This window comes from Penicillium solitum (assembly GCF_028829755.1).
Source record: "Penicillium solitum strain IBT 25940 chromosome Unknown utg000004l_segment0_segment0, whole genome shotgun sequence".
Taxonomy (NCBI): domain Eukaryota; kingdom Fungi; phylum Ascomycota; class Eurotiomycetes; order Eurotiales; family Aspergillaceae; genus Penicillium; species Penicillium solitum.
The window spans coordinates 2,732,582-2,753,225 of NW_027072124.1; the positions used below are offsets into that span (position 1 = coordinate 2,732,582).

The window sequence follows — 20,644 nt, forward strand, 5'->3', positions numbered from 1 at the left end:
TAGATCATCAAACCCAGCAAACGGCTGCCCGAAAAAATTATTTAGAAGAACCTTTTTCTTCAGAGAACGGATCAATTTGAACCAGACTGCCGCTCTCACTTCTTCCAGCACCATCGGTCGCAACATAAAGATGACCCTGGTATGACACATAGCCGTGGACGTTGAAGGTTGGCGGGTCAGTTACTATCTTTTTGATGCTATTGGTATCCACATCCAGCAGATATTGCCATTTTTGAGTACCATCATTGCCACCAAGTGGGTCCCATTCAACAAAGAACAGCTGTATAGTATTATGAATGTAACAGGGCGCCTGTGGGACTGGTAAGCGAGCTTCTGGACATGCTCAATCGTGGCTTCAGCGCCTATGATACTGAATAATTTGGAATCATAGACCACTAAGTCGGTTGTGTTTACCTATTGCAACCTGGAAAAGTGAGCGGAACTATTCCTATTGCTTCACAGCTATTCAGGGAGTTAGCGGTGGCACTCTGGTACGTACGTTTGACCTAGCGAGGAATTGCTCACTTGGCCTGCCCAAGGTACATCAAAGATTGTTTGATTGAAGTGTACTCGGAGTGTAGCAAAGGCAGAAAGGGAGATCCAGGACCATTTTGCAGCTGGTTGAACGAACCACGAGGGTACGCTTTGAGATACATTGAAATATTCGACATGATCACAATTTGACATCAATCCTTTTGAATATGTATCTTGTCACTCAATAATTTAAGGTCGGTTTGAACTTATAGCATTCTTTCAAAGAGTCATTGGGCTCAAGGGTGGTGGTGTCCCTACACAATAATAAAGAGCGGAACAATCCGTCCCCCACACGGAGCTATCCTAGGCCTGATGGTATCTCGTGTATTTTCGAGACTGTCCTTACCACAAACCTACTTTGTTGAAAAATGTAACATGTGAGAGAACAGAGATATCGGGCCTGGAATTCAGGAATGAAACGGGCATCCACCAGCATATCCTTGCTTCTTCAAGTCTGCAAATATCTCCTCCATTTCATCTGCTCCGCGTGTCTCCTGGGCAGTCGGGCCAATAGTTCTCAGGTCATAACCGTCCGCTCGCCATGGACCCCCGTCCGTCAGAGAAGTCCCACCTGTTGTCCATGCCAAAATAGCCTTGAAACTCCACCGATTAGAAAAGGTTGGCTTCACATACCAAGGATGGGCAATCCAGAAGTTGGCTGTGTACAGACCGGTGACCGGGTCTGGAGAGCTACTGAGCATGTGGACTTTCTTGCTCTCTGGCCGGGGGAAGCTTAAATATCGTAAAATAAATTTTCGGACGTTAAAAACAACTCCCATCAGAGTGTAATGAAGGCTTGTTGGCTTCCGAAATCTGTCACCACCGTCAGCATCTACTCTAAGCCACTTCCAACGATCGTTGGCACATACCCCATACTCTCCTGCACATAACCCTCCACCCTAGAAGCAATCATTCGCTCTCCAAATGGTTTCAACGCAGACGGAAGATGGAATGTGGCCAGATTCATGAGCTGCCGTCCGATCTCGCGAGTAGCGTTGGTCGGCTCAGCAACTCGCCTTTCGTATTGCAATGTCCAGTCCATAATCTCCTCAGCAAAATGGATCCCATCTCTCCAACCGTCCTTCTGTGACGGGAGATGGGTGAACGGGATTTCCATGGCGTCACCAAGAGCTTTATGAAAAACACCAATCGCACACTTTTCGACGTGTGTGAGATCTCGCCATTCGATCGAGCCAATGGTTTGGAAAATATCGAGCACAGCAGAGCCCAGAGTATGTAGCATATCATCATCCAGAATCTTGCCGGCTTTCCGGAATCGGGCGTGCAGATAGTTCATGCGGGAAATTCCAAGCAGATGAGAGTCGGACCCAGGTTCTCTGTCGTGAACCTCGTTCAGAATGATTTCTGTGTCTGCTGCCCGTTTTGACGCATTTTTGTCGTTTAGTTGTCTAGTTGCGACAAACAACTTAGCCATCGTGGGAATTGAACCAGTCTGATAAGAGAAACTAATTAGCACATAAAGCGGATACGGAGATATCTAGAAAGCAAAACCTTCAGCAGAGATAGTTTCATAGAGAGGTGCATTGAGAATGGAAATTCCAATTCCCGTAGATTGCGCACCACCTCATGGGCTTCTTTCACAGTCATCTCCGATAATGGACGTCCATTTTGGTAATATTTTGTTTCAGCAGAACTGGCTCGTTGGTAACGATATTTCCTCACGGCCAGAATATAGATTACAGAGAGACCCACGGCAAGATATGCGAGTTGATGGGCGTTGTAAATCGAGACCGTCTCAACCATTATGGATGTAAGACCGGACATCAAAATAGAGACAGAAGTGTAAAAATCATAAGTATAAGGCTGGTTGCTGGCGAATTGAATACTATTTATAACCAGAAGCGCCCTTGTAGGGAGGGCATAGATTGGAATGCCGAGATATTCTAATCAACGACATCTAGACACGTACGTTGGGGATATTCTCAACAAAGTGAAACTGGGATCATGTTTCTTATTACAAAAGATAGGATCCCTTTCCTGGATTTTGTCTTCTCGTCTCCGGTAATCTCCTTTCACTATTATCTCTGACAATAAAATGGCCAACTTCGCGCTTGATACACCAACGGTTATCGCAGTTCTGGTGATTTTACTACTTGCATACAAGAACCTGCCATGGGTATGGCATGTGAGTATTTTGCTACAACCGAACCTATAGAAAGTCATGTCACTAACAAATTATACACAGTTTCGGTTTATCCGAACGCTTTTGACTCGACTCTTCATCGCCCCTGTCACTATCGACCACCTGAGCCCAGAATGTATCTTTCTTCCCGCTATTCACCGTACAAGGTCACCCCTGAGCGAATGCGATTACAATATACACAAATCCAATTCGACATACTTCACCGACATGGATATCTCGCGGGGCAACCTTAGTCTTCTCCTGTTCAGCCAGCGGCTGTCGTTCCGTCCAACGCACAATACTGCAGTCATGATCTTAAGTGGTGTTCAGTGTGTTTTTCACAGAGAGATCAAGCCGTATCAGCCATTTGAAGTTTGGTCGCGTGTTCTGAGTTGGGATGAGAAATGGATCTATATCGTGACGCATTTTGTCGTCCGGGGCGCCTATCGGCCAAAACAATTCTATCTCCAAAAGGATAGTGCCGAGATACCATCTCGTTCGATGGAGAATGGAGCCGCGGTGATGCAAGAGAAGAAGCGCCGAAGTGTATTCGCGTCTGCAGTGTCGCGATACGTGTTCAAGCAAGGGAGGAAAACTTTCCCTCCAGAAAAAATGCTAAAGGAATGTAGCCTGCTTCCGTCTATAGATACCGAGATAGGCTCTAGCCCTACTGGATCTGAGGAAGCAAAAACTTCTCGTTTAATCTGGCAAGAAATTGAGGCACGGCGCAAAAGGGATTTGAAAGTTGCTCAATTGAAACTGGGATGGGACGGCGTCAACAACTGTTTCGAGGGCGAGATTCATACCGCGCTTGGAAGATACACTGATCTCTTATGGAGATAACAGAGAGCCGTTTCTGCGATGTACCTCATCTTGCTGGCCTAATCAGGCATCTGCTTCGGCCTGCTTGGTTGGGCATGGGTCCTGTGTTTCAGGCTATGCTTGTTTGCCTGTACCTCAGGCCTTTGTCCCGCTGTATTTTGCTTTCTATCTGAAAGCTTTAACCATTTTCCGCATCTTTATCTGTCATTCAGTGCCTCTTTCTTAATATAGCGGGCTCTCCATAGAAATTGAAAAACCACCTTCTTCTGCTTTTCCTGTAGTTTCACGTCATCGATAAATGCACCCGTTGCATTATGACATATTTAACGAAACTTCTAGTATGTATTAGTTCTAGACATATCTGAACAAGGGGTCAGATGTAGTGGTCTTTTGGCACGGTGAAAGAATGCGTGCCTAGGATATCTTTTACATTTTACTATCATTGTCGGACAAAAGTATTTTCTCGGAAGTCGAAAAAGAACTGGACGGTCTGAAGAAGTTTGCCACTGTTGGGGAACCCAGTCAAAGTTTGATTGCTTGGCTATTCAAGATTTGGTTGTGACCCACGTGGTTGACCCCAACGTAATGAGAGCCGAGGTTGACCCCAACGTAATGAGAGCCGAGGTCGTCAAGTGATTAGAATATCATGGAAAACATCAGCACACCATCCATAGAATTCAATTATGTGGTTCTTGTTCTGTTGTGGGAAGAGTAGAACCATGTATTCGTGAGAATAAGGTTTTCCATGCGACTTTTCGCTCCATACTAGTTCTCCCGCCCAATCCACCGATATATTTTTGCTCTCAAAAACACCATCTCGCTCCCTTGCCATGACGAAACATACAAACCCCTTAAGTCACGACACCGAAATGCTTGACAAGAAATCAAGGACTAATCCGGAGAAAGGCACTTCAGTGGATAGACGGAACAATCCACCACGCCGCTCTAAGCGACCAGGTAGACCGCGGCTAGATGCACCAGGTGCGTCTGTTTTATCTCAGGTTAGAACTGTTTATGCTAATATAATTCTTTTGGACGGGCTATAGCTTACACTCAGCAGGAGCGGAGAAACCAACTCCGACAGGCTCAAAAAGTACACAGGTTGAAGCAGAAAGCGATTCTACAGAATACAACTGTGCGAGTATCTGAGCTGGAAGATCAGATTGGGAAGATCCGAGATGCATTTGCCAACCTTGAGAATGATGCCTCTGTCAGTCATCCAGCAATCTATCAGCGACTGATTAAGCTACGTGCAGCAATCTTTCTACCGCAATCAGAAAGCCCAGAGAACAGCTCAGCTGCACCTGAAAAGGCAAATCTTAGTCCAAAACCTGATACCATTGAATATGTGGCTTCTCAGAGACCAGTACTACAACCTGGCTTCGAAAATCTGCTTGGAGAAGGTGTTTCCTCTTCGACTTCATCCAGTTTTCATCTGGATGACGGTCACTCAGCGATACAAAGCCGAAGTTCAGTAGAACGTCCACTTTCAGACAGCGAGCATCTTTCCTATTACTTTCAAGAGACGAGCTTTACCCGCGGCTTGCACCGTTATTGCTTGGAGCATGCATTTCGCTTGTTCATCGACCCCCGCTCGTCTCCAACTGCCACCTATCGGGTATTCAGATTGGTATCCTGCATACGAGACAGGGAGAAGACATATCCATACTTCAAAAGGTTGGTGACAGGGGGAATCGGAGATAAACTCGAGCTGCCGGGCCTCCCATTCTATTGTATCGGAGGCGCTGGGACACACTACCCGCCCAAAGACGAATCTGGAAATGCAATTTTCGCTCCAAATCGCCGGATGCCAAGGCGGATTCTTGGCAGCATGGCAATAGCTGAGAGCTGTTTGGATGGGGATACAAGTTTTAATCAACAGAAAGCGCTCGAGACATTTGGGCTCGGGGGTCAATGGTTCGATTGTCAAGATGTCGAAGGATATATTAGCGAGCGCGGAGTATCCCTGCAACAATACTGTGCACTTCCTAAGATACCGGATAGGAAAGCAGATCGCATCCTTGATATTGACTTACTCTGTCGCAGTAAGTTCGAAGATGTCGTGATGGGTTGCCAAGATATACTTACAAAACGTCGACAGAACTACTACACAGTACTGTCATTCTAGGTCGAGTACCGGGGTTCCGCAAGGCTGATGTTGAGCATGCGTTCGCTACCTCACTGCATCGTGATATCTCATCGTCATGATGTCAAGAGCTAATTCAATGCTGGGAAGCACAGAAATTGCAGGTCAGATTCTTACGTGATACCAGCACAACGCGACATAGAACGGCCATCAATTGGAATCAACGGAAGCCTTGATCTAGGATTTAAAACCAGTGGCTTTCACCTTCCCGGAACATTCTACACTTTTTAGCAAGCTCGGGTCCGTGAACAAAGTCATTATCTCTTGCTCCGCCCTTGCTTTTTTTTTCTCTTTCTTTCCATACTTCAACCCATCGCCCCTTATTGGCTCGGGAAGGTCTAAAGAGAAGAAATGAAAGGAGCTTGTTTCGAGCGTGTCTGTACCTCAATGACTATCGATGGCTTTCATAGCAAAGGGAAAACAAAATAATTTGTTATTCCTATACAACCATGCCTTGACGTAAACAAAATAACCTAGGAAGGGTAGCTGCCATCTGCGCGGTCTCGACCGCCGAGGCCGTGTGTTTGCCAAACAGGATTGTTACCTCGTAGCTAGAGACTCTTCCGGCGGCGACCTTAATTAAGGCTGAGGAGAGGCGGCGCAGTATAATTGATTTCTCTAGATTCTGAAGCGTTAGGAGCCCTTTCAGCTCTGCTTAAGTAGCGTTAGTGGCGTTCCATAATTGTAAATTCCTCCGTCACCTCAGATGAACAACGAAAAGCTTCAGTTTAAAAATGCTAGAATTACTGTAGCCTTCAGGATAGCCAATATACCATTTCTCTGTAATAACATCGTATGAAGAGTGGGTAATTCTTAGACATGGGGAGGATGTTCGTAGTTGCGAAACATCTGATTGTGTTCCCGTTTCAGTCTCTGTAGTTTGCCAAATTTATAGATATATAGCAGGATGAGGGAGCAGGCAACGGATAGGCCAGAGGTAATCACAGTCAAAAGTACCATAATAGACCAATCGCCATCATGAGCAGTGTATAGGCTAACAATCGTGGTAAGAAATCCAGCTAATGCATTAAGAAGCGTCGGGCTAACAGAATTAGGAAAGATCTCGTATCATCAATGCGCGACACTCACATAAAAATACGATTGATAAGCCAAATATAATTCCTGCGAAATTCCCAGAATAGCCAGGCCATGATCGCCAAGCCCGAGACAAATAGTACGCATGCCGTCGCTAGAAGCGGAGGATTCTGGATAGTATTTAGAATCCACTTTCCGGCTTCATTTTCGGCGAGGCCATTGTGGATTTTGTCGGACTTTTGGAGAGAGGTGAATGTTCCAGGAATCACCAGATACCCAGCAAGAAGTATCCAGTGGGCTGTACTAGCAAGAGCGTTGTCTTGCCAGGCAACTCCGTCCGCTTCCAAGATCATGCGTACGTAACTGGATTCGAAGGGCTCGTAAGTCAAACCACGGGCTTGATTGTTAGGATGAACAAAGGTTTGAGTCGCCATGTTTTTATTTGTGAATCGGATAAACTTTCACAGAGAGGGCAGGCTTTTCTACTTAAGACACCCTGCGGCACATAAAACGGCTCGCATAGGAGAATGAAAGAATAAATCACTATTACAAAAAATGAAAGCATAACCTAGTACAGGCGACGCCCAGTCACCGCTCGTTCCCATCCAACAGAAAGGACGGGATCTCAACGTGTACCATCTTTGTTTTGGTTAGATCATATGGTGCCTACATGGAATTTGTTTATTATGCTTTTTATTTATTGTCTGCGGAGGTTTCAGAGCCTCAATTATCGTCCTCATTAGCCCGACTTCCGATGCGGATGCCTAAAGGTAAGGTTTTAAAATAATGCCGCTTCAAGCTCCACGCCCCCCCAGGGTTGGCAAGATGCAGGAATTCGTCCTTTCCATTATATCAGCGATGTCATGGAGACGATAAAACGCTAGAGATACTTACTCTTATCATTTCCTCAGCTGTTGTGTCTTCCTTACTTCTTTGCACAAATAAATGGGCCAGCTGTGAAAGAGGTGACGTATTAAGATCATGACTTGATTCGAGAAGTGCGGCTGTCCGGTCGCTTAGGAACACTACAATTGACCCAACGTCTTGGATATCTTTCTGAATCGTGTCGGAGGAATTCTTCTTTAACAAGCATTCCCCGATATTTGCTTCTCTTGAATTAGTGAAGTTCAAATTGAGGGGACAAGACATACCAAGCTTGAATTCGCCTTGCCAAGTAAGAAGGACATTGCTGAAATCTAGCAAGCCATATGAAGACTTCAAGGCCGAGTGAATGAATTTAAGCCCTTCTAATATCTCTTTGCACACTGTCGCTATATCTGCGTCGCTGAATTGAACATTTCCTGCAACACAACCAAGACTGATTGCCATATGCTCATACTCATAGACCAAATGAAGTTTATCTCCAGATTGGAAGTGATCAATCAGGGATAGAATGTTTCTGTGGCTAGCAAATTGCAGTCCTCGAATAGATCGCATCTTTCCAGCGTCACGGCACTTGATCAGACAAATAGGGAGGTTCTCAGTGTCTTTCAAGGCTATTACTCCTGTTCCGGCCTGGTCAATGTTGTAGGATTTGTGATATTTGTCGAGTGAGCTTTTCTTGGAAAGTGAATGAGATGCACTCTTTTCGCTCGGTTTGATTGGAATACCCATTCGGTATAGATGGTTTTTCTCAAAGGGCTTCTTCGGCGGGGTTGCTTCCTCCCCAGTATCCTCATTCACATCGTCATCCCTTTCAACGAACTCGAATTGCTTTGCATTGACATTTCCTCTCTTTGACCACAATTGATTGGGTAAACTAGTTTCTCGCTTGGCGCTTGACTCCATTCCGTAAGTTCTGTATCGGATCCTTTTGGGTTCAATTCATGCGGAGATAGTGGGTGAATAGTTGCTTCACGAAATTTTCTCTTTATGTTTTTGGCCGTGAGGGAGAGTTGCCCGTGATTTAAATAAGAATATGTGGACAAGGCCCTTTTGATTGGCTGGTCGTAACCTTACTCCTCATCCCTCGTAGACACTTTAGATGAAACCTGTTAGCAGCCCACGATTGGTAAGGGTTATTGTCCCGGCTTACCCACCACCGATCGCGGCAATGGCCTGTGGATCAAAGATCAAAAACAGTGTCGCAGCATCAATTGATATCCGAATCTGCAAGTTGCAAACAAGAGGAAGGCGTCCCGAAGATACTCTCGGTCACCACACTAATAAATTTGCTTCCCAAAGATCTATTCTATCGGGCTGATGCCATCATGGATTTCTGGACAGTTATGCTATTAGATCTTAAAGGGGAGGTTCATTGGAGGCGAGGATCAGTCTACCTATGCCTATGAAAATCAGAGATACCGCTTGTAGGCTAACAGCTAGATACTCTATGCAAATTAATGGATTCCTGACTGGAATAGGAGGCAATTCTTTGGAGACTTTTACTCAGTCCAGAGAACAATTCATGAACAGCTTCGAGCTTTAAAAATCTATCGTCATCCCAAAATACAAAAATTGTACACATCCTCCATTATTGGAATGCTTTAAAGTCTAACCAGGAGCAAACAACATGTTCTCAAGACAAATACCATGATCATGCTTACGAGGCATGGTCTTTAAGCCTCTTCATCAGCAACAACATTGGCTGGATCCATGTCCATATAGAGATCCTCTAAGAATCGAAAGTGCTCCGATCTGGCGGCGAAATACCGCGTGAGCCGAGACAAGTCATTCTCGGAGCTTTCCTGAAGGCTTTCGGTCTTACTGAAGTTCGATCGTTCTAGATTAGGATACTGCTTTTCCTACCAGTTTCTCAGCTGACTGGAACATCTTTTGGGTGTTGTCTTACTCACCAGCTTCTCATCACTAGGGGGCCACGATCTATCATCGACTGAGTTATAGACAAACGATTCTCGCGGATGAATGATGACCAGGTATACATTTGCATCGCAGAACTTGGCAAGCTCATGAGCTTTGCCTTTCAATGTCTGGGATCGCCTCGTGAATTTGACTCGGGAGTTCCTCTCAGGATCGGGCCCACCCATGGCTTCGAATACCAATTCAGAACAAGGGAAAGAGGCAACGAAATCCTATAAGTTGGGGATGTGACAGAGCTTTCACACGGATGGAAATGATCACATATTTATACCCTAAATTTCTCTCTAATTCCTTCGCACACGTCATAAACAAAATACCGATTTAATGCCGTTTTACACAAGTACGCGTTTCCTGGGATAAATTTCCCCGGAGCCTCTTGATTTGCGCTTACGTCTCCGACTCCCGGCAGAAGTTCGGATCATATCACAGCTCTGGCAAGGTTCTCGGCAAGGAGACCCATGGTTGTCATGACCAAACGAAGACAGCAGGCCTTGACCTGAAACAAAAGATGCCACACTCGCCGGGAAACCACCAATCCTCCAGCGCTTTTTGGACCTGGTTTGTATATATATGTTCACCGTGTAGTCCAGATGGCGGGTCAAGAAAGAAATGGAGCGGTTATAGCATCTGTTGTAGTTCAGAGGTATGAATTGAGTTGTTATTTCAGAGGGATACATGAGCCTATATATACAACAATGAGCCAAGTTGATTTCCAATCAACTTGGTCGTCTGTATAGACACTTCGGAGCTAATTCCGACGGTGCGGCTTGGTTCCTGATCTGCACCAGCCTCATATCACAACACGCTGCAATCGTTTCGGATGCGTCATGGACGAAAGGATCACCGTCTGCCCACCACTCACAGGAGGGTTCTAGCTCCAGGTCAATCAATCGACAATCACCACTCGTTCTGGAATGAACGATGCGGCGTACTGCTGCGCGTGTCGACTTGCTTGCGCACACAAATACCGGTTAGCTTGGCAAAACCCAAGTGGGTGAATGAGGGAGCGCTCATACCCGATACCGCGGTCGTCCCGCCTCTACCATCCCTTAGCAACCCCATGTCCAGATCAGCCCGAACTCAAGACCTTTGCGTACTTGATCACTCAGCATCAACCTTGGAGGTTACCTATCACCGATGTTGAACCTCGCATCCGTGATTCAGAATACTAACTCGATGCGCGATGAATGTAAAAAGAAACTTGATATTTTTTGAGCTATTACAGTAATTTGCCTGCTATGCGGCAAGAACAACCACTGTGACACCGAGAGAGTTCCCTAGAGTTCCTGATAGTTGACTTGGCCAAGATAGTAGCTTCGCTCGCACTGATGCCAATCACTCATATATCTAGCACTCCACAGCACTGGCAAACGAGCTTGTATAACCTAGGCTGATGAAAGGTTCGTAGTTCCAGTAGTCAGCCTGCGTGCCCTCTCCAGAAACAGTCGCATTGCCAAAGAATTTAGCAGTCCAGTACGAGCTACCTTGAGTGTACTTCTTCCACGCAGCAATACCAGTCTGCAAATTCTTCTTCCGACTCGAGAAGGTGTTGTCAATCTCTGCTTGAATGGACCATTCTCCAACGAAGACAGGGAATTTCCCATCTCCAGGCGCGGCCACTGCATCCTGGCAAATGAACTGAGTAAGGTTCGCCGAGCTGGCACCACGGCCCGCGAAGTAATAGTTGTGAATATCGAATACCAGGTTTGTCTCGGCAGAGAAATTAGGTGACCAATAACTTGCACCCTTGAAACTGCCCTGGAACATGACTGGGATTCCAGAATCGGCGGCTTCGACTTTTGCAATGACTTGATCGATATATTTCTGGACCCATTCTGCACCGTCGTCGGTGAGGCAGTAAGGAGTGCCAAAGACTGTAATGTCTGGTACATCCACGGGTTCGTTGATTGGCGCAATTGTGAAAGACCCAGGAAATTGGGAATCCTTCACGAAGCTGATCACGGAATCAACAACTTGCAAAGAATAGTCGAGGGCTGTCTCATTGTTGAACCAGCCGTAATGCCCTTCCGCTTCTCCAAATGCCATTCCATTGACACCTCCAGGAAGTGAGTGAATATCAATGATGATATGCATTCCATACTTGTTGATGGCGTATGTCGCGATGGTATTGAGGAACGAAACTTGGTTGCCACTGTAAAGTTGAGACCCTGGGACTTTGATCCAGGCAGCGTAGGAGATCGGAATGCGAAGTGTATTGATACCCGCCGTGGCCAAAGTATCGATGTCCGCAGTGGTAATCCAAGTGGCATACCGGCGCTCAAGGACTGGTCCGCACTGGGAGCCTAGATTGGCGCAGAGACCCCATTCATCCGGAGCACCCCCGGAATAGGTTGCCCACCAAGTGGTGTCAATGGTAGATTCTTGAACAAGCCAGCCTCCAAGATTGACACCGGTGGCATTGAATGACTTCCAATCAAGGTAGCTCGGTGTAACCGCAGCATGAGCCACTGATGCAATAAAAAGTGCGGAAAATACTTTGTATTTCAACATTTTTCATAATCGGAGGAGAATGTAGTGGCTCAAATAGGTCACTGAGAATCTTTGGATAGTCTGCAGATAACATTTCTGCATTTGAACGTCATTTTATATACCACACTCGCTGCTCGTCATGAACATAGCCCGAACTCGGATTCTGCATCGACACTGGAATAGTGAGTTTCAGGATTAGTATCATGGTCAATTAGGTACGGACGGATCTTAGTGCCAATCTCGAATTTCCCCATGGGGGTGAATTGGTATTCTTCCTCAGCTTCGGCATAGATCTCCACATCCCGTCACATTGCGCTGCAACAGGGCTTCCAAAATGAGAAGGTTTCGCAACCCGCTTCATTCTAGTGGCGTAACTCTTCGGTTTTACATCACCCCGAAGAAGAGTCCAGATTTGCTAAGATCGGGATGCGGGTCATGATATTGGGACTGACAGTCATTTTCTGAGTTGCGTGCTATTTTCGCCCAGCGATTTATTGACCGGGACGCTGTCAGTGAATTACTACGCAAAACCTTCGCTCACGCATAATTTTTGTAATCTCACGCGTTTGTTACTACGTGCAACGAGTGCTCATTCAACTTCCAAGATCTTGTCATATGATACTTCTCCTTTTTGACAAAACCCCGGCTTGGCTGGCAAGATCCACGTCTCTCCTCGCTGGATTAGCTAGCCGATCGTCTTTTTATTCATGGCTTGCGCCACTTGGTTGCCTGCATGAGCTGCCGTCAGGGGTTGTTGATATCTGGAAGCTGAGAGTTTTGAGGGGGCGGGGGCGGGGGCGGGGGCGGGGTCTTATTTCCACAACAATGGGAGCGACATGGATTGTTTACATCTTTGCCGTAGTGAAACGGAAAACATCCCAATTTTAAAGGAAGCTCTTGTGAGCCTTGAGATCTACGCTTATGACCTTGAAATTGACGGGCCACTTCTGGAATAGTATAGTAGGCATAAACATACAGGCTATCTTCGATTGTTCTTGGTATATTTCCACGCACAATGAAAACAGATATGCTGATAGTGTCTACTACTCCCAGGCAATATCTTAGATACAGTGAAATACTTTGCATTAAAGGAATGCTAGCGCTAATGCATGCACGACTACGGAGTACACACCCAAAGAAGCGCAGGAAGATTTTCAAAGAGGGAGAGACTATTATTCAAAATCTGCCATGCTGGTACACTTAGAAACTACAATTCACTGTGAATGCCTCAAGAGTCCTCATTCTCCATTCAGTCACAGATGTTCAGACATCTCTAACTCCTCCTAGCTTCTCAGTAGCTGTATAGGCCTCTGCTGCCCGCCTCTCTGCCACTGTTACGTAGTGACGGAATTCTCGCGTTGCGACTTGATTTATGAACAGCTCATCAAGTTCCTCGTAAGTGCGATTTCGTGTTTCTGGAACGAAGAACCAAGCCATCACCGCGAAAATCAGCATGAACGCACCATACACAAACCCAATTTTAGCCTTGAGGTTACCATAACCAGGGTTGAACATATATGGAGCGACAAAAGACCACATCGTGTTGATCGCCGCAGACAACGAAAGAGCTATAGCAAGAGTCTTAGTGCGAAGAATCGAAGTGGGCACTTCGCCAGCAATAGTATAGACGTTGGAACCGACTCCAGCATTGTAGAAGAAGTTGTACATAGTGTAGAAGCCGACTGCTGCCCTCGTAGCGGCGGATGTATCGATGGAGCCAGCAATACCCATACAGAACAATAACATTGTCAACCCAATACAACCACCAAAATACATTGGCCGCCGGCCAATCAAATCGCTTATAAGAAAGGATATGATTGCACCTGACATCGATAGGATCTGGGCTCCAATTTGGATGAGGAACGATTGCCTATTGCCTATGCCGAGATACTGATACATCAATGCCCCATAGTTTGACACGAAGCCTAACCCGGACATGGGTTCAGACTGGAAGACCATGATAGCTATCAGTGTTCGTCGTAAATTGGTGCCTCGAAAGCACTCAGCGTAGGAGGCATTTTGTTGGGATTCAGCCTCCTCCAAAGTCAATTTGATACTCTCCAGGTGGCCTTCGGCATCATGCGGATCAGAATATAGCCGGCTGAGTGCTTTCCGGGCTTCGGACAGCTTTCCTCTCCGGACGAAGTAAACAGGAGACTCAGGCATCAAGATCTGCCCGATCAGGGCAATAGCGGCGAATCCCCATTGTGCACATATCAAAGACTTCCAGGACCAAGCGTTGTCCCATTGTGACGTGTAATATGACATGATGGCTGATATAAATGGCCCAATGCATTGCGATAGATTGCAGAAGCCGATAACGGATGATCGAATTGCGAGAGGCGAGAGATCTGCAACATACGCAGTACAAAGATTGAGAAAGGCTCCGATAGCAACGAAGTTCAACATCTTGCCCCCAAAGAACATTCCGATAGATGTGGTAGAAAATTCAATGGTGACTGACGCGATGTTGATCGCGGCCGCGACTAGAGTAACAGGCTTCGTTCCGTATTTGTCGGCAAAGTACGAGGCAGCCCATGAGCCCACAATAGAAGCTGCGTTGGATCCGCCGCTCAGGCCTGATTGCCATTTCGTTTCGATAAAATACTCGCCGTCTTGAAGGCGACCGAATCTCTCTTTAAAGTCTGGAATGCTGATGACGGAGCCAGATGACTGGTTCTCGAACCCCCGCACAATGAGGGTCCAAAGCATAACTCCGATCCAGAAGAGCAGCCAAGGGTCTTGCCGAAGTGTTTCCAAATATCCGCGGTTATGCTCTTGTTGCTGGATGGCCCGTCCATGTAGTTGTTTTGAATCCGTACCAAGCTCGGCATGGTAAACAGATTCTCCACCTGTTTCCTCCATCTTATTTATGGGACTGTTGTCCGTCTCCATGGTGACTGGCAACGGTTAATGAACTGGAGCGCAAGTGGGACAAGGTTCCAAGTGTCGGATGTCGACAGTAGGGATGACTCGGGACAAAGGACGTAGATAGGGCCAGGGATATCATCAATTATATACAGCATCAAGTTCAGATCCCTTTGAGGAATAGCGCTCGTCTGTGTCCACCTTGTGGGGGCAAACTAGCTCTATGTTCGAAGATCCGGGGATGGCTCCAGGGTGGGGGCGGGAGCCTGCCCTCCTCGCGACAATGAAGGCCGAGCTAGTACGCTTGGACATTGCAGAGCTCGTATCAATGGCGCATCTGACCAGACTGGAGGGCCCCCACTTCCCGACCCATCGATGATCGGAAATACCACTGGGTAGGTTGCAAGGGTCTAAACGCTCCCCGCAATTCGCAAGTGTCAAGGGTAGACATTTCAAACGCCTTGAATATCCGGTCGGCTTCCCCTTCCTCGGTCTGTAGACCAAGCTATCGAAGGCAAAAGGACAAAAAGAGCTCTTCATGTTGTCCAGTATGAAGAAAGCTCCCCCCCCCCCCCCAACCAACTTTCTTCTCCCTGTTGGACTTGTTGCCGGAGGTCCACTTCCCGATACACTGTGTCGAGAAGAAGTTGATAGAACCATGTCGGACAGGCGTGCAAGGCTAATTGCTAGTCGGACTTGATTTGAGATGCTAGGAGTAACGGCTAGCCTTGGATTATATACTAGCGGAGAATGCGTGTATACAGCAACAAAGAGCAGAGTTTCGATATGCTAGCGATAGGGGGTCAGGTTGAAATTGCCAGCAGAACTAGACTTTAGGGAGTGCCAGAAATAAGCTATCAGAAGTCCATTTCTGGTCGTATAGATTCCCGTATATGTCTGAGTCTATGAAGCATACAGTATGTCCTGAAAAAGCGCTTCAGTACCGCGCTTCAGTACAGTTTGTGTGTGTGTGGGTGTGTGTGTAATTCAGAAACTGATTTCGAGCGCGTCTGTACTCTAGCTAGATACTGGAAGACGCGATCCCAAGGAGACTGGAACAGCACGGACGGAGTGGCTGTAGTAATGGTCTATGGGAATATGTTTGGCGAGCTGATCGAGCTTTATGAAGAACGCAAAGATATTGAGAAGAGTGAAGGAGATGAAAATGATGGAGATGGTGAACATGAGTAGACAGATGTGCAGCCTAACCTTCCCGGAAACGGCACTGTTCTACCTAGGTACCTAAAAATGTTCCTGTCAGAGATATACATGAAGCATGGAGAAATGATCTGCGCGGGACCCACATGGTGTATATGGGTTCCCCTGAACGCGAGGAAGCTCGTTCCTTTTGCTTCCTCGCGCTACGTCTTGTATCTAGAGTCGACTATAGCTTTCTTTAATATTGATCACTCATCTACGGATACGTGAGACCCTCACATTACGTAGCGCCAACCTTGATAACCGACGACAACAAAGACAACCGACGACAACAAAGACACAATGACGTCCAAATCTAACGAAGCCCTTAGCGCTCGAGGGCCTGAGGATATGGAACGGAGAGGAAGAACAAGAAGAGAAACCGTGATGGCACAAGAAGCCACCGTCGTCGACGATGACGGATCTGACGACGACGATTACCAGCCTAGTAATGAAGACGACAGGACAGTACTGCCCGAAAATGCGGGCACGACCCCGATGATTGATGCGTTTGACTACGTGAGCCCGAATCACCCGCTACGTCCTGCTCGAGCGATCTGTGTTCTAGATAGAGCGCAACAATTGGCACGATTGCGACACCATTTCGAGTTCTGGTGGGACGTTATGCTCGCCATGGACAAACAAGCCAAAATGAATACAAACCAAGTGACCGATAATTTGATTCGTGAAGAAGTCATACGTTTAGGCGAAGACAACCGAGAACTGCGACGTGAAAGAGACCGTATGACGGTGCAACGAGATTTGGCAGAGAAGCGAGTCGAGGAACTGGCCTCGAAGTTGGACGGAGCTTACCGAGAGCGAGACCAGTCAATCAATACGTTGATGAATACGGCGAGACAAACGACGCCGGTTCCGGAAAGAAACACCAACAGTCGTGTTCCCCGACGCGATGTCTCCCTGGAGGCTCGGACTGAACCGATACGACGAGACGGTTCCCACTTGCTTTACTCCAGTCCGGGACGTTTCGATAATCCAAAGTTTCCTGATGCGCCTGTATTTTCAGGAGATCGCGGCGCATTTGATAGCTGGAGAGACAAGGTGTATGACAAGCTGAGTAACAGCGCCGCTCAGTACCCAAATGAAGAGCAACGAATTGCCTATATTCGCAGCCGCACTGACGGTATCGCCTATCAACAAATCCGAGCCCAATGTCGACCCGACCATCCGCGCAGCTTTCGGTCTGCTGAAGATGCATTGGAAGCTCTAGAAAAGATTTACGGCGATAAGAACAAGAGAAAACGGGCCATCAACGAACTGCGCACCCTGCGTATGGGAAGAAGGACCTTTGATGACTTCTATGCCGACTTCGCCCGCTGCGCTGCGGAAGTTGGATATGCTGAAGATGCTATGATACCACTACTCGAAAACGCGATCTCAAACGAGTTGGCCCGACAAGTCATCGGGTTGCAGAAACCCGCAGACTTTTACGACCTGGTAGATTTCTATCGAGATGTTGATCACGAGATGCGTGATTACGAAAGAAGGTTGCCAAGCCGTGTCGTTGGCACCGGCCGAACCAATCAGCAATACGAAAAATTACGTCCAAGACAGACACCCTTCGCCACACGATCTGAAGGCTATGTTCCGCGCCCGGTAGATCGCGCCTTGCTTGCTCAGCATGGCCGATGCTACAAGTGCGGTGAGCATGGACACCGAATCCACGAGTGCACAAACCCGCAGATGAAGGAGATGCCACGCCTTGGTCGCGGAACAGCGAAGGTAAACCATGCGACGATGGAATCCGACATCGACGATGAAAGTACCGTCGTTGAGGGAAAAGAGATGTCCTAGATCGAAGTCGCGATTTAGGACGGACGAAGTACGAAGTACGATCAATAAGAATCTCCGCTTGCTCTGTGCGGCAGCAGAGGGTGAACCTCGATGGTAACCACCTCATCCTGCCATGCACTCTGTATAAGGATGGAAAGGGTGTGCAGATAGATGCTCTTGTCGATAGCGGAGCAAATGGAATGGCTTTTATTGATCAAACCTTTGCGCAAAAACACGATTTGAAACTGGAACTGTTACGTCACCCGCGACGGCTCGAGGTCGTTGACGGAAGACAATCGGTCGCGGGGCGGATCACCCATATGACACGGATACCCATGAACATACAGGGGCACAGAGAGGCTCTGCCCTGTTTTGTGACCAAGTTGAGCCAGCAACCGATTGTGCTCGGAATCCCTTAGCTGAAGCTCCACGATGTGACAATCTCATGGAAAAAGAACACGTTGACATTCGATTCTGCACACTGTCACGAACACTGTGGAGTGAAGAAGAGGATTGTGATCTGTGGAATCACGAAAGAAGATCCAATGAAGAAACCGACGAAAGATACCGAAAAGAATACGCTCGACATTCGCATGATTGGAGCGTCCCCCTTTCTCTACCTAACAGACAAAGTAAGAAAGAAATCCGAAGACTTCACCATCTTCGCTGCCTCGATGGCAGATATCGAGAAAGCACTGGCGCCTAAGACCAAAATTGAACCCAAAGAAAAACTACCGCCGGAATACCATGAGTTTCTCGACGTGTTTTCGCAGAAAGAAGCCGACAAACTCCCACCGCACCGCGCCTACGACCACAAAATACGGCTAAAAGAAGGTACCGAGCCGCCATTCGGCCCGCTGTACGACATGTCCCGAGACGAGCTCCTCGTCTTACGAGAATACCTGGAGGAAAACTTAGGGAAAGGATTTATTCGAGCATCGCGATCACCCGCCGCCTCTCCAGTTCTGTTTGTTCGAAAACCGGGAGGTGGATTACGATTCTGTGTGGACTACCGGGGTCTCAATGCGCTCACGGTGAAGAACCGATACCCGATTCCATTGATCCGAGAGACACTGGATCGGCTCTGCAAAGCTCAGTACTACACCAAGCTGGATATTATCGCGGCGTTCAATCGCCTTCGCATTGCCAAGGGAGACGAATGGAAGACCGCGTTCCGGACGAGATACGGATTGTTTGAATACCTTGTGATGCCCTTCGGGCTGACGAATGGCCCTGCTTCTTTCCAGCACTATGTGAACGATGCCCTGAGAGAGTACCTGGACATTTTCTACACGGCATATCTAGACGATATTTTGATCTACAGCAATTCATTGGACGAGCACAAGAGACACGTAAGACAAGTATTACAACGCCTGAAAGAGCATGGACTACAGGCCGACATTGCAAAGTGCGAATTCCACGTACACGAAGTGAAATATTTGGGCCTCATCGTGAGCACGAACGGCATCCATATGGACCCAGCGAAGGTCTCCGCCGTTAGAGAGTGGCCTACCCCACGGAATGTCAAGGACATTCAAAGTTTTCTCGGATTTGCGAATTTCTACCGACGATTCATCAAAGGATTTGCTACAAAAGCCAACCCTCTCACCAGATTGACCAAGAAAGATACCCCATTCACATGGGACGAGAAATGCCAGACTGCATTCGAAGAACTCAAAGAAGCGTTCACCTCAGCACCAATTCTACGACATTTTGACCCAGACAAGCCTAGCACTATCGAGTGCGACTCGTCAGATTACGTCAATGCTGGCTGCTTGTCACAGCCTGATCCAGATGGGACCCTGCACCCGGTCGCATTCTTTTCCCGCAAGCTGTCGCCGGCTGAATGCAATTATGATATCTACGACAAAGAACTAATGGCCGTGGTGCAGTCTTTTGAAGAATGGCGAGCCGAGCTAGAAGGTGCAGCAACTCCTGTACAGGTGATCAGCGACCACAAGAACCTCCAGCATTTCATGACAACCAAGCGCCTCAGTCGGCGACAAGCGCGATGGAGCGAGTTTTTGTCGCGGTTCGAGTTCAAACTCATTTATCGTCCAGGAACACAGGGTGGGAAACCAGATGCTTTGACGAGACGATCATCAGATATGCCACAGACGGATGACGACGAGAGACTACGGCATCAGGACCAGACAGTGATCAAGCCGCAGAACATCTCACCCGGAATGCATCCGCTTGCCTTGAAACAGAACATGTTACACGAAAACCAAGATGATACGCAGCAACCCCTCGATGGTTTGATCACCGCTGCTTATAAGAAAGATCCAATACCTGCAAAGATACGAGAGATTATGGACAAGCACGACCGCCAGCTCCCGACGGAGCTGGCTCGACTCAAGATTCCCATCAACGAGATGGTAGAAAGAAATGGAAGACTGTTTGTGAAAGATCGAATGTTTGTGCCGGACGATGATGAACTACGCCTCCGTCTTCTACGATCATGCCACGACAATGCCGCCGCGGGGCATCCAGGAAGAGCCAAAACCCACGAACTACTTTCACGAAATTACTACTGGCCCAAGATGGGCCAAGCCGTTAAACGATATGTACGCAATTGCCACACCTGCTCGCGATCCAAAGCGTCACGGCTGCCATACCAGGGGCTTTTGCAACCTCTGGGTACGCCGAATGCGAGGTGGGAAGACATAGCAGTCGACTTCATTGTCGAGCTACCAAGAAGTAAAAACGAAACGACAGGCCAGTTCTGCAAGAACATCATGGTCGTGACCGACCGACTTTCGAAACAACGACACTTCATTGCATGTGGATCTACGAAT

General features: G+C 47.4%; 11 protein-coding genes across 11 annotated transcripts; 4 read left to right on the plus strand and 7 right to left on the minus strand.

Moving 5' to 3' along the window:
• Positions 1–37: 37 nt before the first annotated feature.
• N7455_007030 (uncharacterized protein) lies at positions 38–671 on the minus strand (the record flags this gene model as incomplete). Its single annotated transcript, XM_065605491.1, has 3 exons — positions 38–280; positions 304–370; positions 526–671. 3 exons carry the CDS (start codon positions 669–671, stop codon positions 38–40), a joined length of 456 nt encoding a protein of 151 aa, XP_065461345.1.
• A 270-nt stretch (positions 672–941) lies between these two features.
• Positions 942–2,436, minus strand: N7455_007031 (uncharacterized protein; the record flags this gene model as incomplete). Its single annotated transcript, XM_065605492.1, has 3 exons — positions 942–1,347; positions 1,404–1,987; positions 2,047–2,436. Coding segments are annotated over 3 exons (1,380 nt in total), but the record flags the coding sequence as incomplete, so codon positions are not given.
• Positions 2,437–2,590: 154 nt separating this feature from the next.
• Positions 2,591–3,520, plus strand: N7455_007032 (acyl-CoA thioesterase; the record flags this gene model as incomplete). The annotated part of the gene is made up of 2 exons (XM_065605493.1): positions 2,591–2,680; positions 2,741–3,520. The coding sequence occupies 2 exons, from the start codon at positions 2,591–2,593 to the stop codon at positions 3,518–3,520; spliced, it is 870 nt and encodes a 289-aa protein (XP_065461347.1).
• An 848-nt stretch (positions 3,521–4,368) lies between these two features.
• N7455_007033 (bZIP transcription factor) lies at positions 4,369–5,707 on the plus strand (the record flags this gene model as incomplete). Its single annotated transcript, XM_065605494.1, has 3 exons — positions 4,369–4,480; positions 4,546–5,544; positions 5,628–5,707. The coding sequence occupies 3 exons, from the start codon at positions 4,369–4,371 to the stop codon at positions 5,705–5,707; spliced, it is 1,191 nt and encodes a 396-aa protein (XP_065461348.1).
• A 751-nt stretch (positions 5,708–6,458) lies between these two features.
• N7455_007034 (uncharacterized protein) lies at positions 6,459–7,114 on the minus strand (the record flags this gene model as incomplete). The annotated part of the gene is made up of 2 exons (XM_040954804.2): positions 6,459–6,687; positions 6,735–7,114. 2 exons carry the CDS (start codon positions 7,112–7,114, stop codon positions 6,459–6,461), a joined length of 609 nt encoding a protein of 202 aa, XP_040814681.2.
• Positions 7,115–7,403: 289 nt separating this feature from the next.
• Positions 7,404–8,468, minus strand: N7455_007035 (uncharacterized protein; the record flags this gene model as incomplete). The annotated part of the gene is made up of 3 exons (XM_065605495.1): positions 7,404–7,520; positions 7,575–7,786; positions 7,832–8,468. 3 exons carry the CDS (start codon positions 8,466–8,468, stop codon positions 7,404–7,406), a joined length of 966 nt encoding a protein of 321 aa, XP_065461349.1.
• A 770-nt stretch (positions 8,469–9,238) lies between these two features.
• N7455_007036 (uncharacterized protein) lies at positions 9,239–9,667 on the minus strand (the record flags this gene model as incomplete). The annotated part of the gene is made up of 2 exons (XM_065605496.1): positions 9,239–9,424; positions 9,476–9,667. 2 exons carry the CDS (start codon positions 9,665–9,667, stop codon positions 9,239–9,241), a joined length of 378 nt encoding a protein of 125 aa, XP_065461350.1.
• A 1,180-nt stretch (positions 9,668–10,847) lies between these two features.
• On the minus strand, positions 10,848–12,011 carry N7455_007037 (glycoside hydrolase superfamily; the record flags this gene model as incomplete). Its single annotated transcript, XM_065605497.1, has 1 exon — positions 10,848–12,011. The coding sequence occupies one exon, from the start codon at positions 12,009–12,011 to the stop codon at positions 10,848–10,850; it is 1,164 nt and encodes a 387-aa protein (XP_065461351.1).
• A 1,242-nt stretch (positions 12,012–13,253) lies between these two features.
• N7455_007038 (general substrate transporter) lies at positions 13,254–14,885 on the minus strand (the record flags this gene model as incomplete). The annotated part of the gene is made up of 1 exon (XM_065605498.1): positions 13,254–14,885. The coding sequence occupies one exon, from the start codon at positions 14,883–14,885 to the stop codon at positions 13,254–13,256; it is 1,632 nt and encodes a 543-aa protein (XP_065461352.1).
• A 723-nt stretch (positions 14,886–15,608) lies between these two features.
• Positions 15,609–16,049, plus strand: N7455_007039 (uncharacterized protein; the record flags this gene model as incomplete). Its single annotated transcript, XM_065605499.1, has 2 exons — positions 15,609–15,665; positions 15,777–16,049. The coding sequence occupies 2 exons, from the start codon at positions 15,609–15,611 to the stop codon at positions 16,047–16,049; spliced, it is 330 nt and encodes a 109-aa protein (XP_065461353.1).
• Positions 16,050–16,358: 309 nt separating this feature from the next.
• Positions 16,359–17,867, plus strand: N7455_007040 (zinc finger CCHC domain-containing protein; the record flags this gene model as incomplete). The annotated part of the gene is made up of 1 exon (XM_065605500.1): positions 16,359–17,867. The coding sequence occupies one exon, from the start codon at positions 16,359–16,361 to the stop codon at positions 17,865–17,867; it is 1,509 nt and encodes a 502-aa protein (XP_065461354.1).
• Between the last annotated feature and the right edge of the window lie 2,777 nt (positions 17,868–20,644).